This window comes from Aedes aegypti, chromosome 3 (genome assembly GCF_002204515.2).
Source record: "Aedes aegypti strain LVP_AGWG chromosome 3, AaegL5.0 Primary Assembly, whole genome shotgun sequence".
Lineage (NCBI taxonomy): Eukaryota > Metazoa > Arthropoda > Insecta > Diptera > Culicidae > Aedes > Aedes aegypti.
This window is the reverse complement of record NC_035109.1, coordinates 336,715,879-336,734,852: the sequence shown is the minus strand read 5'-3', so window position 1 is coordinate 336,734,852 and position 18,974 is coordinate 336,715,879. Positions and strand designations below refer to the sequence as shown.

General features: G+C 41.0%; 1 protein-coding gene across 4 annotated transcripts in view; it reads right to left on the bottom strand.

The window, feature by feature from the left end:
• Window positions 1–1,821: 1,821 nt before the first annotated feature.
• Window positions 1,822–18,974, bottom strand: part of LOC5571211 — a 579,023-nt gene continuing 561,870 nt past the window's right edge. For all 4 annotated transcript variants that reach the window (XM_021853041.1, XM_021853040.1, XM_021853042.1 and 1 more), the window contains one exon: window positions 1,822–7,581. In XM_021853041.1, coding sequence (XP_021708733.1) covers window positions 4,100–7,581 — 3,482 coding nt within the window. In that variant the 3' untranslated portion in view covers window positions 1,822–4,099. The remainder of the gene's footprint in view (window positions 7,582–18,974) is intronic.

Here is an 18,974-nt window from a genome sequence, read left to right as displayed (position 1 = left end):
ATTCATAAGCCATTTCGTGACATACAAACACCATTCCATTTTTATTTATATAGATTCAGTCACATTTTTAAAAACCATAAGAACCTTCAAAGTACATACCAATGAATGTATTTTACTCTCATCTAAAACCTTGAAATTTTCGCCTAAAAGCTGGAGCATTTGTCATTTAACATTTTACGTGTGTCATGGCCATGATCGATCATTTGACAGTTCATCGATTATTATTCACTACAATCAAGTGTCAAATGAATAACTTTGACAATCATTTCCGAGCTCCCATCATTAAAAAAAATATTAATCAATTTTTGGATTTGAGATGAAATGGTTCCTTTTTTTGAACAACAAATTGAAAGGAATCAGGTTCGCCAAACAACTTAGTATTCTTCTTCCCACCTTGTGATATGTCAGCAAACTGTGCATATTAAACCGAAAATACTCAAATTTTGGTTTCAACATGAACTGTCATTGAGTCACTTATGTAGAAATAGTAATGTAAACTACAACCGGTGCCAAAAGTTGGAAGAATTGGATCTCTGTTAGACCCTTTCCTTTGGAAGTTGCCTTCACTTAGGCGTTTGCCGCGGTGACCTTGAAATTTTATGATTCAATATTTCCATAAATATTGTTGTGATGACAGTTTAGCAAGCATATTCGAATTCAGGGAGCCAAGATTCAGTATGTAGAGTTGTTTAAAAAATGAACAATAATCGCATTGCCAAGTGATCAAAATCACTCCTTTAGATTTAGTAATTTAGATATGCGTGTTAGCACTAAAATCACGTTTATTCAAAAATTCTGGTACAAGTGCTAATGAAACCACAACAACCATGAAAAATGATCAATTTCACCCGAAATCACGGTATTGTTCTTCGCATCATGATCTACCGTGTGATAAGTAAACAAACGGTACACGATAAACCGAAAACACTCAAATTTGGGTTTAAACCTAAGCTGTCATCGAGTCACTTATGATTCAAACAGGAAGGTTATATGTATCTGTTGGATTTCTTACAAAATTTCGGATTTTGCCTTTGAAACCCATGCAGATTTATGGCAAAACTTTCAAATGTTGGAAAATATTTTGATACGATGAGGCAACCCTAATGAGTTTCTGGGAAATACTTTAACGAATAGCAAGTGTGATTTTCTATTGAAATCTTTCCAAAAACCTCACCTGCAAGACTTTTGTAGAACTTTCTGGGTGTTCCTAAACGAACACTTAGAGAATTACTTGATAGACTAGATTCTCTGCGAATTTTTAAAAGGATCAGATTTCATACATTGATCCCTGACTACATCTTTGAGTATGTCTGTCAAGGATATCTGTTAATTTATTCCGCAATCTTTGGAAGATTTTTCCTAAGCGTTTGAATAGGTTGTTCCTTTATGGATTGGTTTTTCATGCCTGAAGAGAAAATTGATTAAAATATTTTTTCAATACTGGGGAGAACTTTGGAAGAGGTGTCTTAACAGTAATATAATAAGTGCAGTTTGATTCTTATTTTGAAGAGACAAATTCTTTCAAATTTGCAAGAACTTTTTTTGAATGGGGCTGCGGGATGTTTGTTGAGCTTGAAAGCCCAAATGCAGATCTTTTGTGAGAAAAAATCCGATAAGCATTCGATTTTTATAATCGGCTGGTTCCATACCATACATACCATGGGACAATTATGCGTAGAATCAAGATCCGTGTACTTGTCTAAAGAAATAAAATTATTACATTAATAGAGCAAAATCTAGACAAAGTAAGTGTACCAGTAATGGACATGATGGTTCCCTATTTCGCCATACGTGATAATTTAATTGTTTTCAAATTTAATCATTTTGTGATTTGGAGTTGTTTGATATCGATATGATGTTAACCCTACTCAACCTCGCCTTTAGACGGGGCAACTTTTGAATTTTGTGTATTTTTGCATAGGACTTTTGAAACTTTTTTGTATTTTTGAAAATTGTTCCAAAATTTACATTATTTTATGACAAATGACTGGGTCTCTTCTAATGTGTAATAAAAAGTTTGTAATTTTATATTTATCTACAATCATCCTGTCACAGAAGAAGAGCATTGTAGCATTAACATGATTTGAAATCTGTTTTTTCAGTTGAATGCACGGAAAATAAAATATGACCAAGAACGGTAACTAGGGAAGGCTTTAAAAAATGCAAAAGAATTAGGACGTTCAAAAATAAAAATTAGCGAAATAAAAACCAAAATCCATAAATTTGCAAATAAAAATAAATCATTTCCCAAAACGTGATTAGATCAATTTTTAGATAAAGAAGAATGATATTGCGATAAAAAAAATGGATATTGTTCAAAATATTGAAGTTTTTAATAATTCACATATTTCTAAATAGGGAACAACTATAGCCATAACTGTACACTTTCTTAAGTTGTAAAACAGATTCACTCGGTCTGAGAATTGTGACACTTGAGCGGGGTACGCTCCCGTAAGATCCCCACGTGATCTGGACTCGCTCTATTGTCAAAATTCTTCGACCGAGTTAGTTTAGTACACCAGTGGATAAAACCATTCTTGAACAATGTCGTACTCCCAACCCATTCTCCTGAATCCAACATTTGGATAGAACAAACCAGACTTTCAACTCATCATGTGCTTATGGATTCTTTAATTAATGTTGTAAAATGTAGTTTATTATAAAACGTGATCATAAAACAAATATTCCTAAAACAACCGAATGAATAAAAACCAATTAAAACCAAATTAACTCGGCATATACGTATAGCAGCACTAGATTTCAAAACTTAACGCAACCTATTCAGACCTATTTGGAACATATCACCGACCGAGTCTCAATCTCGAGGGCAAACGAGTGTGTTCTGTTGTGTACTGCTCGCTTTATCTGCTAACCAACTGCTGTGGGGACCGCGTTTTGTAAATATACAACTATTTAAAATATTCCCATTTAAAACATACATTTCACTCTCAGAGCCCGAGAACACAGAAGTTCATATCTACTTATATCGACATGAAATGCTCGCGCTTTTCGTTCCGCGTTTGATGCTGATGACGATATGACGATCAGCTATAAGTTCTTCTTCTTTCTCTAGAGTATCTTCTTCCATCTCAGTGTTCATCTACTCTTTTCCTGTTTCTATTGGGATTTTCCTATGTGTTTGTGTTTGTAGGTGTGTGTGTCTGTGGTTGGTTGTGTTCGCGCGTGGTTTGTGTCAGTTTCAAAGTTAAACGACGGATTAAATCATCACAATTGGTTGCTTGTTTCATTTTTATGCTTTCTTAAGTTTTTAAGGGGTTTGTGTTACAGTCGGGGCAAATTGCAACATTTCTCTCACTAATTAATTGCACTCATCTTAAGGAAATGGGACGCGAAGGGGGGAGGTTTGGTTTGTCGCATCTTGGATGCGCTTCAATGTTGCAATTTGTTTCACACTTTTTTTTCAGCGCCAATCGTAAGGGGGAAAATGTGGGAACTGGGGAGAAAGGAATGCGTTTTTTTTTCTTATCGTTTCCGTTGGCGATTAATCGATAGGAAATTTATTTCTTCTGAACGAGAAGGTGTGAGAAATTGTGTTTAATATACATTAGAGCGAATGTTTTTTTTTTCATGCTTCGCATCTTAAGCAATGAAGGAGGAAAGAGACTTGGGAAAAGAACGATAATTTACAACGAAGGGTAGGCCGACGACGATTTTCTCTTTATTCGATCGAAAGAATATGCTTAAATTTTGCTGCTCCTAACTTTATACACAACTTCCTCCCGGGGGAGGTCCTTACGTGACTAAAGAATCGTAGCTTTCTCTCAGTTTTAATTTACTTTAGTGTGTAATAAATCGATCACTTGACTTGAATTGTTTCCATTTCATTTTCGCGCTAACTATTTACAACGAGACACAACATTTTTGTTCTTCATTTTCATTCGGTTCGCTAATGGATGGGGCGAGGGGAGAAGCCGTGAACCGGCAAATGGGTATTTCATGCGATCACACCTCTTCTGCGCCTTTGTAAATCCTAGATTTCTATAAGTCGAAAAAAGAACCTATGGGTGAAAATGCAAAAATCGCTGCCACTTTATTACACTTGTTGCTGCCACTGCTGCTGCTGCCGACTGGTTAAACTCTAAGAATTCATAAATAGCTTGTTCTTATCCCTAATGTTGGTTCGCGAGCCGAGCGTGGGGTCTTCCAGCGCCCGGAACCGCACGAAACCTTGCTCGGCGACGAGCATCGTCGAGCTATCACCGCCTTCGCCACCTGCTCCGGAAGACGACGTTGCCGCCGCAACCGCTGCAGGTCCCATCTTACCAGGCAAAACTCCACTCGAGGAACCACCCGAGCTACTTCCACCCAATCCGTTGATCGGGACATTCGATCCGGACACCGTCGGTGACGAACTGCCCGGGTCCTGATTCGGTGGACCATGATCACTGCCATTGTTGTTGAAGCCCGTATAGCTCGAGCTGGACGATTCCCGTGAACGTTTCTTACTATGGTAGTAGCTGGCCGAACTGCTGTTATCATCGAAATTGTTAATGTTATCCTGGGACGAGAGTTCTGCGCCCGTAACAAAGCCGCCACCGTTCACCAGCCGATCGTTGAAGCTACCCGGATGGACGAGTTCTCCTCCAGGGAGATTCCTCGGAGCTGCCTGCGGGTGATGATGATGGTGATGGTGATGATCCGGAACGCCTCGTCCAGCAGAACTTAACGTTTGAGCACCGTTGAGATGTCGTTCTGGGCCAATCCCCCGGGGAGGTCGACCTTGCACCTGCTGTTGCTGTTGTATTGCACCACGATTGTTGGACGAAGCCGAAGACGATGCCGACGAGGTCGAGTTGTTATTATTCCGCCCACTTCCACCGACATGCTGATTGAAGTGCATTCCGCCGATGTTGTTCAGCGTTCCGCTCTTCCGCACACCGATCCTCCTCTCGAACGAATCGTTGTAGTTGTTGAAGTGGTTGTAATGGTGGTGACCTACCGTGTTCGCATCGTAGTTAGCTTGACCGCTCTTCAGCGTTTTTAGATTCTTCGAGGCCCTGAACTCTCCACGAGAAATCGACTGAGAGGACGCCGCTTGATCGAACGACGGTCGTTCAAAGTTCTGAAAGTCGTAATTTCGTGGTCCCTGCTGAATGTGAACCGGAGGTCCACCCGCAGCGCCTCTCAAGCTCTTCGTATCGTATGGCGGAGCGTTGATCGGTTCCGAGTAGCAATTATCCATGATGTCATGATACTGCGGCCCATCCCGAGGTTCCCCCCGATGATGATGCTTCAGCTCAAAGTTCGGATTCTCGTAGTGATCTGGCATCTGTTCGGAATCGTTCATGAAGTCATCATGCTGCTCGGCTTGCTGACTTCCGTTGTAATTGTTACTGTAGTTGTGGGAACTCGATCGCATGCTATTCGTCTCGATCGATCGTTGGAAGTCGCCACCACCCGGTCCCAACTGAAGATCCTGGTTGCTATTCTGCTCCAGATTCAACGAATTCAACGCAAAGTTATCGTCGTAAATCGGCTTTCCAGTTCGCAACGTATACGTATGTAGGTTCGTATTAGCGTTACAAACCGCCGGATAGTCAGTCTCAAAGTTCTCCTGGCTGGACGATGACGTACACGGAAATAGGGCAAACCCGCTGGCATTCGGTTGCTCCATGTCCTTCTCCCTCTGGATAACCTTCGAAGTTCCCGTCTTGAGCCCCGTCACCCACGAGAGCAGCGCAATGATCACGATCTCAATGAACCTCAAACTAAACTGGTAGCCCCACTGGAACCAGTCGATATCCATGTGCGAAGCCCAGAAAGTCTTCTTGGCCGAATTGTCGTTCAGTTTGTTATTTGGCGAAAGCTTCACCTTGGTCTGCGAGCTAATACTAATGGCACCGTAGATCTGCAACGCCGCCAGCAAAATGAACAGCAGCGCCGTCGCTATCGTAATATGAATGGCATACGACAAATTGTTATACCCATGGATGTAGTTCTGGCTCTTGTGCAATATCCGCTTCAACAACCGATACATGTACAGATAAAGAATGCCCAACGACAAACAGATAAATATGTAGATGATCTGACAGATCAGCGACAGCACTCTCGGTGGGATCTGGATATTGGTAGGACCGGGACCATGACCGATCTTTCCTCCGCGGGCAGTGGCCAATAGCTGGGCTTGCTTGTGATAAAACTGCTGCGTTTCATACGACTCCACCAAATGTAGCGTTATGCACAGTCCCACGTGTACCCCCGAACCGATCATGATCGTCAGCGGTCGCAGAATTGAGCTGTACCTGTTCGTTTTGTGGTTTATCGATCGCAGCAGCAGAAAGAGGATCAAGATCGCAAACGTCGTCGTCAGGAACGTCAGCGGCAAGTTCAGCAACAGCTCCGAAGTGAACAGATTAAAACTTAAGTGTAGGTTGTAAGCGTCATAGCATAGGTAAAATATGCGCAGCAGGCAGATTATGATCAAGATCAAATGAATACTGATAAAGTAGGACTGCGAGAAGAGGTGCGTCAGCTTATCGTAGAATATAATCTTAAATATCGAATACACGGCCAGTATCGTGAACAGAATTGCCGATAAGTACACGTGAATGTTCCACGCGATCGTCCACGTGCTGTAATCCTCTATATCGCTAGCAAAGTTCCTATCGTTCCCGTACCCGTTCCCTAATTGACCTTCCTCACCGCTTGTATTGGCTTTGATCATCACCGATTTCAGATTCAGATTCGGCATCTTCTGCGTGATCGGGGACGACGAGGACGACAAATGGACCAACGAACTCACCGTACTGGTTTGGACGCTCTGCGCTTGCGTCGAATACGCGCTCCCCTCCTTCTCCGCCACGACATCGTCCTCATCTTCCTCGTCATCCTCATCGTCCTGATCCCTAGCGCTATCGCCCCCTCCATCAAAATCCCCCTCGTCATCGACCCCATCGTTCCTATCGTTTCCCTTGTTCAAACTTTTCGAATTGCTAAGCGACGTTACCGGTGGATTCAGATCGAAGGTCGGCTGATTCGGCCTTGGGGCCGACGTTACCGATCGCAGCAGCACATCCGGAATGGTCTGCGTCCTTCCGTTGGAACCGCTCAGTATCCTCGAGATCGACGGAAAGTGCATCCCATTGGGTAGGATCGCACTGGAGTTGGCGTTCCCGTCGAGCATAAACTTACTGTCCACTCCGTAGCCTTTGGCCGAGTCCAGCTTGTTGCTCTTCTCCGACGGTGTGTTGAGGGCCTTCTTCCGCTGGGCGTCGATCGATTGCGACGAGCTGGACGGAGGCCCACCACCGACGTTCAACCCGACCATGGGATCCTGCGGTAAGGCCGGTTTCTGCGGATTCACCGAACCATTCAGATCCGGCCGAATGGGGATCCGTTCGTGACCGGGCATCAGACTGGGCGGAGGCAGCGGTCGCCGGTTGACGTAGCTGCCGGTGCTGATGATGGTGCTGTCGCTGTTCGTTCCCCGCAGGGTGGGTTTGTCGGCGAATGGGTTAGTGTAGTTGCGAGGCAGTGGTGGCGTGAAGAAGGTTCGCGATGGCGGCGAGTAGGACGGGATGTCCCCCATGGGGTTGGTGGGGAAGCCTTTCTTGTTATGACCTGTGCGGGGAGAGAGAGAAATAGGATGGTGCGTTAATACTTAGGTTAAGGATAAAGCGTAAAATTCAATGTAATTGGTTGTTCAGTTCAGGTCGAGTCGTCCCAACTTAACATAACAAAAATTTTTATGCTGAACGACTTCAATGCAATTTCTCATTTTGAACGATAGAGTAGTGTTTGGTCCTTTGATCGCGTCGCGAATCCGATTCAGAATACCTTACCTTATCCCAATAACCCAATATCTTTCAAACGACAACTGTAAAGATGCAGTAGTATAATCGGTTTCTAGTAACAATGGTTATCGAAGTAACATTTCTTCCTTTCTTCGATGACCGTTAGGACGTTGCTGGTGCCGGTATTGACCCTTAAGTTTTTAGCTCTCGATTTGGGCATATTATGAACGGTTAGCCAATCCTAAGCCCAATTCATTGGATCTCTGTGCAACTTCGATTGTTCTGGTCAATCACAGAAGAGCAACCAGGGTTAGTGATCCATTAGTTGTTGATCAACTGTTGCGGTAATGCCATTATACTGTCCTATAGTTGCGGTATTGCCATTTATACTGATTTCTTTTCAATTGGCTTGTTAATACTCGAAATAGTAAGAAACATCATTGCAATTCCTACAAAATTGATGAAATATCACCACAATTGCTTAAACTTTTCTCACTTATACCAATAGTTGCGGTAAAGTGTTGCTATAATAGATGATCCCTTAGCAAAACAACGGATACCGCAACTATACGAACAGTATACCAATCCAGGTTTTTACGCTGGCTTGCTATAAACTTCGAATCACCCCTTTCTGACATTTCTTGCCTACACTATAATTTTTATGGTGGGATCTAAGTGAGCTTTTTTAAATTGATTTTTTCTTGTTGACACAATGTCTAAAATTTGCAGTTCTGGTTTCCAGAAAAGGATATCGATAAACTATTTTCGCAATTTCGTTGCAAATCAGCCTACTTTTTATCAAAAGAATGGAGAACACAACGGCTTACTTTCCCTAACGAAAGAAGCAGTACTTTTTAGCACTATAAGTATCCAAAAATTGGCACTTTTCAGTACTATTTTGAGAGTTATCAAAATGACGTCGGGTTGCATTTATACGTCATTTATTCAATTGTTCTGATTTTTTTAATGACTAAGTCAACTAGATTCTGACTTTACATCCGTTTGACGAACCGAATTGAGTTGGATGCGAATCGTAGATTTGTATGTAGAATCAGGAGCGATTCGTGTATTCGGATTTACAGACAATTCGAATGCACACGAATGACTAATAATATGGCTGAAAACTGTATACGGCGTCTTAACTGATATTTCTTTGAAAATTGAATAAGCAATGGAAGTGTGAAAATTTGTAGCAGTCATTCCACAGCCTACCTGATTGAGACATTACGCATTTTGCAACGCATGAATGCCCATGTCGATTTTTTTGAAATATGTTTATTCTCCAAAAATAATCCAACTGTAACGGCATTTTCGTAATTGCAAAAAAATGCTGTACTCGTTGCAAAACTCGATTTTTTCAGCACTCGTCGTATTTATCCAACACGACAAGCCTCGTTGGATAAATGTACGGCTCATGCTGAAAACATCATCATTTAGCAACTTGTTGCATTTTGTTTCCTGTTTCAAATTTAATAATGCTTTACTTATTTTAGGTTGAAAATCATAGGTAGCAGAATCAATAATTATTAGCGCTGCTGGAGAGAAAAAATGGCAGTCAGTTAAAATTCATTAGGAAATGATTTTTCCAAAGGTGTCTTATTTGTGCCATTTTTTTCGTTTATGCTTCTACCGGAAGGACGCCATTAACCGCTCGTTGAATTATTTTGAAAAATCTTAACAAATTTTCGCAATAAAAGTTATTAGCATGTATTAGTATACCAAAATGGATAGTATCAGAATGAAATTCATATGATTTTATATTATAGATAATTTAAAAACAAAAAAATTAAACCAGCAATTAAATTAAAATTTGGTGGACCTTTTGAAAATAGCCTGAAGAACGGTCATGACGGTTCCTGATCATGTTAGTTTTTTGAATAATTTCTTTGTTATTATGGTACTCTCATTAAATAGTGGAACAAACGTAAAAATTATGTATACCATACCCGCAAAATATGAATTCTCGCCACACAAATATTGGACAAAGCAACTTATGAGTATGTTCAAACATAATGCGTGATGTATTGATGACCCTGCGTAGCCCTTGACGGAGAAAAATCAATGATCGTCTAGTACCATACCTCTAGTTATAGACAATTTGCATGGATTATAAGAATTTTAGCGGCCCGTCTTTTCAGGTTGTAATTGAAAATGCATACACACTCAATCACGATTTGCTTGTTCGGTAATTTTTAATACTGGGTACGAATTGTAAATCATAAAAAATACCGAACTTCCAGCTTTTTGATTGAAAACTTCTGACGTTCAGTAATAATTTTTACTTTTTACTGAACTACGGTAGCTGTCAGACCCAATTTTGCAACATTACCGAACAGGCCGAAAAGTCAGTAAAAACAATTACAGACTATTCAGTAGTTGTTTTTTACGGCTAAAATATTAACGTCACATAAAAAAATATAAAATTTCCATAAAAAATGCAAAATTTGCCAGTAAAGAAACAAGGGTAAAATCAACAGAAAAGTTAAAAATTTCCATAAAAAAAATAAAGAAGTGCATTGAAAAAACAAAATTTTCCATAAATAAAAAAATTTTGAGCAATAAATAGATTCAAAAGTGCAGTAGAATCGACAATAATCTCACTAAAAAATATCGAATTTTACATTTAAAAACCTCAAAATGTACCTATTTTCTTCACAAAAAGCAAGAAATAATTATAAATTTTCCACAAGAAAGCCAAAATTTGCAATAAATAAATAATAATTCACCCACAATAAATCTAAAATTTCCATTCAAAAAATCAAAAAGAGCAATAGCAGTAAATGCAAAGTTACAATAAACAAACCCAACTGAGCAATTCAAAATGACAATCAATACATGAAAATGTTGTAGAAAATTACAATATTTAAGTAAAACTTTCCATAAAAATAACGTAATTTTCCAATAATGTCGAACAGAATAATAATCGAAGAACAGAGACTTACCTTGTTGTGCTAAACTCGTCTAACGTACCTTCGCCAACTCTGGTTACTGAATCGGGAATCGTTAATCAACGCATCTAACGACGGCTAATTAGCTCCAATTGTGAAAACAATGCTTCAGTTTGACTGAAAATTTATGAAATCCATTACACACATTATTCACATTATTGGAAAATTACGTTATTTTTATGTAAAGTTTTACTTAAATATTGGAATTTTCTACAACATTTTCATGTATTGATTGTCATTTTGAATTGCTCAGTTGGGTTTGTTTATTGCAACTTTGCATTTACGGCTATTGCTCTTTTTGATTTTTTGAATGGAAATTTTAGATTTATTGTGGGCGAATTATTATTTATTTATTGCAAATTTTGGCTTTTTTTGTGGAAAATTTATAATTATTTCTTGCTTTTTGTGAAGAAAATAGGGACATTTTGAGGTTTTTAAATGTAAAATTCTGCACTTTTGAATCTATTTATTGCTCAATTTTTTTTATTTATGGAAAATTTTGTTTTTTTCTATGCACTTCTTTATTTTTTTTATGGAAATTTTTAACTTTTCTGTTGATTTTACCCTTGTTTCTTTACTGGCAAATTTTGCATTTTTTATGGAAATTTTATATTTTTTTATGGGACGATTAATTGTCTGCCGTTTTCTACTGACTTGTCGTCAAAATCAAATCAAAACAAACTGATGCGCATGCGGGAAAGTGTCAAATGAGAATCTCCTGCTGTAAAATCGTCCGGCACCGGGAGAAACGGCTTTGGCAACCAAAATTTTCCTGCATCTATTTTGCGCTTTCTCGTGGTAAGTAGTCGAAATTTAGTGAGCAACTCAACCATTTTAAGCAACCGAAAAGGCTCAACCCGATTCAACTGCTTACGTTGGTAAATTCGGTTGGTTTCCACACTAGAGGTAAATTCATCTGCATCATTGAGTTTGCCTCTTGTATGTAAAACAACCAAATAATGATTTTGTCATACATTTTTCGATTACTTTCACTGAGATTTGAGCATACCGTAGATGTTTATTTTCACGAAAAATGCATGTCGATGTCCTTGTCCATATCGATTGGGTTTTAATTTGTATTGATTTATGAAAAAACAGTATCCGGAGAGGTAAATCATTAAGCATGGGAAACTGGAAAGCCAGTAAAAACGCTCTACAATTTTACTGACTAAGTCAGTAATTTTCATCAATCAAAACATATTTTGGTTTACTGGTTTTTTTCGGTTTTCGTAAAAAATACCGATAAAACCGTAGATCCAAAACCCAGTAAAATTTTACTGGGGTCGGTAATCTGAATTGGCTGTGTAATAGCCGAGCTACCAGCTTTTTACGCTAGCATGCCATAAATTTTGAATCACCCCTTTCTGACATTTCTTGCCTACACCATATTTTTTATGGTTGGATCCGAGCAAGCATTGTAATAAAGAAACAAATATGTTGGCATGGAAAGTCAAAAGTTTTCGTTGTTTATTTTCTGTTTTCGCATCTGTTTTTTTCATATTTAGAGCCAATAAAAATGGACAACATCAGTAGTTTAGTGCGTTGGAGTAGACTAGTTCGAAGGAATATGCTCGCATGTAATGTACGAGGTTCAGCAAAACCTAGATAATGGATATAACGGATTGGATTGTTCTTGAATCAAGCAGAAAAAAAAGTAACATTTCTTTAGAAGATAGATCATGGAGTACAATTGATCGGCGCTGCTAAACCGCTTAAGGTGAAGATGAATCGAAGCCAGACGTCATACTTTCCAGAGCACAAATCTAGAGAACCATTAATCGATCAAGTTTTCAGCTTCAATAGTTGTCTGGTTTTTTTATTTGTCCTCTTGAAAATTCGAAGTATGACCTCGATGCAACCACTTCTTCTTCTTCTTCTTCTTTCTGGCGTTACGTCCCCACTGGGACAGAGCCTGCTTCTCAGCTTAGTGTTCTAATGAGCACTTCCACAGTTATTAACTGAGAGCTTACTATGCCAATGACCATTTTTGCATGCGTATATCGTGTGGCAGGTACGAAGATACTTGATGCCCTGGGAAGTCGAGAAAATTTCCAACCCGAAAAGATCCTCGACCGGTGGGACTCGAACCCACGACCCTCAGCTTGGTCTTGCTGAATAGCTGCGCGTTTACCGCTACGGCTATCTAGGCGATGCAACCACTTAAGAGCTGTTTTTCTTTGCTTTTGGTTTGATATTCTTTTCTTGTATGAGGAATGTATGTCCTTCTTACTTCTGCAATTGGGGTGTGAAACAATGTATGCAATAAAACATCCAACTTATCGTAGATTTCCGAATTGCAAATATTTACGTCAGAAAAGTCGAAATAAGTCCCCATCAGATTAGACGAATGATTTGTACAAACCAAGGGGGCACAGTGTGAATAGTGACCACCCCCTTGGTTCAAACATAAAAAAGGTAAAAGTTTTTCATAGAAATAATCGAAACCGCAAATATCTTGTCAGTATGTGTAAAATACGAAATAAATATTTTGCATCTTTTTATTTTCTTGAAGTCGATTTTTATGGCCTCCATACAACTTGCAAGTATTATAATTATTGGAGCTTGTTGTCGTCTTAATTAATTCGACGATTTGAATCTTTCTATCTACAAGCACTCGAAAGTTCCGTGGGACTTGAGTTTCTAAAACAGTGTAAAGCAAATTAAATGATTTAGTAGCAAAATGAGATAAATATACAGTCATCTCTCCCTTACTCGATATTGAAGGGACCATCGAGTTAGGGAGGTATCGAGTTACAGAACACAAAAGCAATTCAACTGCGTTCCAAGGGACCATCGAGTTAGCCATGAAAACTAACTTTTACTATGGTTCTCTAACTCGATATCGAGATACGGAATATCGAGTAAGGGAGAGTTAACTGTACAACAATAATTCGAATACACAGAAATGGTCTTTCGAAAACAAATAAAGTGACGAAATTGTTGACAGCCAAATCAACAATCGTAAATAACAGCCAAAGCCAAACAGACCAAACCATTAAATCTGTAGGCAAGAAACGTAAAAAACGAATCACCCCTCTTAGTTTTATGGCTAGCGTAAAGAGCAGGATGAGCTGATAGCTGGTAGAAATGGTAGACAACAAAGAACATAGTGAAAATTTTTGACTGTTCAATAAACAATCTGAAATTACTGCTTACTACGACCAAGCCATAAAATCTGTAGGCTAGGTATGTCAAAATCGAATCACCCCCTGCAGTTTTATAGCTATGGGGCCTTCCTTAGCCGAGTGGTTAGAGTCCGCGGCTACAAAGCAAAGCAATGCTGAAGGTGTCTGGGTTCAATTCCCAATCGGTCCAGGATCTTTTCGTAATGGAAATGTCCTTGATTTCCCTGGGCATAGAGTATAATCGTTCCTGCCACACGATATACGAATGCAAAAATGGCAACATTGGCATAGGAAGCTCTCAGTTAATAACTGTGGAAGCTGAGAAGCAGGCTCTGTCCCAGTGAGGACGTTAATGCCAAGAAGAAGAAGAAGAAGAAGAAGTTTTATAGCTAGCGTAAAAAGCTGGATAGTGAAGGTAGTATTTTTCACTGATACCTATGCACGGGCTCACTATTTGACGTTTTAGCGGTGCCGTGTTATATATGTGACCATGGCAACGAGTGAATTCGGCACCGCTCAAACGTCAAATTAGTGAACTCGTGCATCGGTCCATTTGATGATTCAGCGGTGCCGTGTTATTTATGTGACTATGGAAACCAGTGAATGCGGCACCGCTCAAATGTCAAATTGGTAAACTCGTGCATCGGTCCAATATGTATTATGGTTACTGCGATGAAATCAGTTTTCTCATTTAGTGATTTGTCGTTACTTACGTTACAAAAACAATACCTATATTACAGTTTTTGAATTTTGAGCGATTAAATGAAGTTCGGTTGCGCATAGTACCTCCACTATTGGAACATCTATTCTATGGGGTTTCAAAATGGTAGGTCGATAGCCAGGAAAGAGCGTCCAACATCGCTCTGGTCCTCACAAGCCCCTACCTGACGCTTCCACGGGTCAAACGATAACAAAGGTCACCAGCTAAGGGTTGCGTACTTAGCTGGTAGTGCAACCTGGGCGCTATTTTCCTTCTAACATCAGCTAAAGTGAGGGGGTGCTAGGTGGGAGTTTGGATCTATACAACCTTATAGAATACCATCTTTGGAAATTCTTCCTGGAGGTGGCCGAGCTTCTGGTCCATCTGACTAGAAGCTCAAGCATAGTCTACCTAGGATGTGGCGGGGGTAATGACACCAACTTGAAACGGCGAATAAGACTATGAGGAGACTGTCTCCGTCCTGATAAAACCTTGGCAGGCCTTCATGTACGTTCGAAACTCGTCACCAACCTCGCTGAGTAGTAGGCTCAGATATACCTAACGCCAATTCGGCTTTGAACACAACTCCCATGAAGGAATGTGTCAACCCTAGATTACATACAACGAGTAGCGGCCCGAAGGGGAAGCAAATAATCGATTTGGATGGAAAATCTAGTGGAGGAAAAGAAGACGCAATCATATTCGCTAGAACCGGAAAGATGCAGACATCACTAGTGATACCACAGACGGTAGCTGCCAGCACTAGCAGATGCAGCACACCGAGTGAGCCACCGGAAAACTAGCAGGATGCAAGCTTTCTGAGACAAGTGTTCACACCAAAATCGGGGACTCGCACTGTTCAAGACAACCGGTAACATGAGAAGTCGGAGTTGTCGGAAGTAAAGAGGTAGTAAAGATGAAGTAGTAGAGGTAGGTTGTCGGAAGTAAAGAACTCTATGAGTTCGTCAATACCAAAAACCTCAGAATCAAGCAGCTGCTCAGGAGCATCAAGACCGCCGTTACAGCCGCAGAACGCGGACAGAAGGAATTGCGGATTAGAGCGGAAAAGGCTGAAAAGGCATTGATTCCGGTGAATACAACATCCGTTTCACAGAAGATACCTAAAAGCAATCCGACCACCTTCTCGGAGAAAAAATGAGGTATATACCAGGAGAACAGGAAGATCCCAAAAAGCAGATAAGCGACAATGAGGGCGTCAGCGAGCAGAATAACGGCAGTGAATGGCGCACCGTGAAAAGCTAGAAGGAGATGTGCTTCATTCGTCTCCTTCTGGCCTAAAAAGGGAAAGAGCAAAAGAAAGGAAACGACGAAGAAAGAAAAGCGATGGTCATCTCGTGAGAGGTTCAAGGGCGATGCTCTTGTCATTGAGGCAAGTGACAAGACAGCCTACGCGGCGATTCTCAGGGCTCCAGAGCTGAAAAAGCTGGGTGAAAACGTGGTGAGAACCAAGCGTTCCTAAAAAGGAGAAATGCTCTTTGAACTCAGAAAAGATCCGTCTATCAAAAGTTCGGTATGCCGGCAGCTCGTGGCGAAGTAGCTGGGCAACGAGGTAAAGGTGAGGCAGTGATCGAATGTAGAGAACTGGAAGAGATCACAACAGAAGACGACGTGAGTTGTGCACTGTTGTGGCAATGCAACCTGGAATAGACACCGCAGTTCATCCTGCTGAGGAAAACGTACGGAGTATGCAAATAGCGATGATTCGAGGCTGGTACGGTCGATGTGTCAAGGTGGGATGGTCGATCTGCTCGTTGATGCTGATCCCTTGGGAAACAAATTCTGTGGAGAGATGCTTCAGATGCATGTATTCCGGCAACCGGGCAATAAACTGCAAAGGTATGTGCAGGTCCGAACACTGCAGTAAATGTGGTGAAAAAGGTTACGCTGGCAGGGACTGTCTGAAGACACCCAGATGCATGCTGTGTAAAGCGGAAGATGGTAACGCCCGGGTGGCTTCAAATGCCCCAAATACACAACAACTTTTGTGGCAGTCGACAAACTAAAACAAAGCCCGACGGTGCAATCATTACAGAACCGTATCGGGTTCCTCACGATAATGGCAATTGGGTAACAGACAGAGCAGAGACGACGGCGATCCAAGTAATGGACTGATTCCCCATCGAAGAAGTTGTCGAACGCTCATATGAGGGTTTCGTGATCGTCAAAATTAACGTAATCTTTGTGTGTAGCTGTTACAGGGATCCATACTTGGTCCAACACGAAGGGGTGCCAACATTGATACTGCCGAATGGAGTCGAAATCGTCGGGTTCGCGGATGATGTCGTTCTTGCGATATCTGGCGAGACTGTGGATGATGTGGAGATGCTGACGGTGGAATCGCTAGACATCATTGAGTGGTGGATGACTGGACTCAAGCTGCAATAGGCTCATCACAAAACGGAGGTGGTACAGGGCAGCAGCTGCAAGACAGTTCAGGAGATCAATGTCGAAGGACACGCAATCTCATCAAAGCGCTCTCTGAAGCACCCTGGAGTAATGGTCGACGACAGGCTAAACCTGGTCAGCCAGGAGAGCTCGAAAAGCAGCTTGGAGAACGAGTCGTCGTAGAACAACGAAATGCACATAAGCGTCCAGTAGAAGTTCAACATGGCTCTGACGCGAGGCCAGCCCAAAAGAAGTATGCGTCGTCGCACAGAAAGCTGTGCAAAGCCCCGGCGAGATTTTCAACAGTCAATTCGGCAAACCGAGTAGTCGCAGAGACACCGTAGAAATGACGTAGTGAGCAGCTTGTCAATTACTAAGGATTACTTGGGAATCCCTAGGAACTTCTGTAAACGCTTTGGGAACCTCTGAAATTGACTAAAAAAACTACTTCTACGATATAGAAGATTTCTTCAAATTTGCAAAATACATTGCAATTGCAAAGATCTAAAAGGACCACACCGTGGAACCCCACTCGGAAGGACAAGGTTCCCCTTTGCATCAGCCGTCCCTTTCAACATAAACTAAAAGCAGTCTGCATCCTGAGAACATTTCAAAATTTATGACTCGCTGTCCCGCACACACGCCATCATACCGACGACGACAACGTTGGCAGGTCGTTGCCGGTGTAGAATCGTCCCCACCGTGCAAAGTAGTTCAGTAATTCCTAAACTGTGCGCTGTGGACTTCAGGTGTATCGCAAATTTATTAACAACTAACGTGGAAATTATCTCATATTTTTGGAAAATTCATTATAAATTAATCAATTATGAATAATCCCATACTGGAAAAAAAATCAACTTGAACATATACGTTTTTAAACCATTATCAACCCGACGACGGTGCGGTTCCTCTATCTTCTCATTGATACTTCTCAATGGCATAGAACCTGCTCATCAGCTTGGTGTTTTTTAAGAGTACATCCCTATTTTTAAATTGAGCGTTTTCTTTGCCAAATTTGCCATTTTCGCATACGCATATCGTATGCCCGGCACGATGACATTTATTCCTAGGGAAGTCAACGAAATTCAGCATGGCTTTGCTTTGTAGCCGCGGAGGTTACCATTGGGCTGAGAAGGCACAAAAAATTAAATGAAATTAAAGGATTGGCAACGATCTTGAAAAGTTTGGAAACCTCTGATAGCCCATCCACCGAGCAGAACGTCTAAAATTGCGTGAAAAGGGTTCATTAACAAGCGGGTAGTCGCGTACCGACTGCATGTTTCTCAGCGCACGACGCAAGACGACTCATGCGGAGGTGGACCTACCTACTTCCCGTATTGTGGAACGGTCGTCGTCGGTTCCAAAAGTCAAGCGAAACGACTAAACGATGCACAGGAGAAAAAAAAACGGAGCAAATAAATTGTTCCACCTAATTTCTTTTGGCCGTTTTCCTCTCCCCCCGAGCGATACGGTAGTCCAGCCATTACGGCAGCCAGTTTTGGGGGAGCCCACCAGCAACTTTTCGTTCAGCTTTCGCTTTCCGCTTCCGCGACATCGTTTTCGATTGGTGCCGTCGAAAAAAGTCAAGACTTTACAGGGGATCAGTTGCATCCCAATGGAAATTGCTAGTCCCTGTGCTGGGGTGTGAATTTGAATAAAATCTGCATTATTCTAATTCGGGTCTGCCTCGGAGTTTGATGGTATCTTGTCTGTGTATTCCTTTCCAAATTATCAAATGACTGTAAGCTAGAAATCTGCAGTGCTCATTTTCATATCCATTTTCACTTCACCTTAAATTTTTAGAAGTCGATCATTTACGCTAGAATATCACTCAACTTCTCTAAAGACAGAATCGAGAATTCAATAAACCGGACAAACAAGAGACACACATGTCACGCAGTACAAAACTCTTCGCTTCCGTTGACCTTTCCTGACATGTAACAAGGCAATAGCACCAACAGCGGCAGTTGTGTGATGGTGTGTTGACAGAAAGACAGTAAAAACGTTGGACAACGGGCGCGTCAACGAACAACAACAGCAA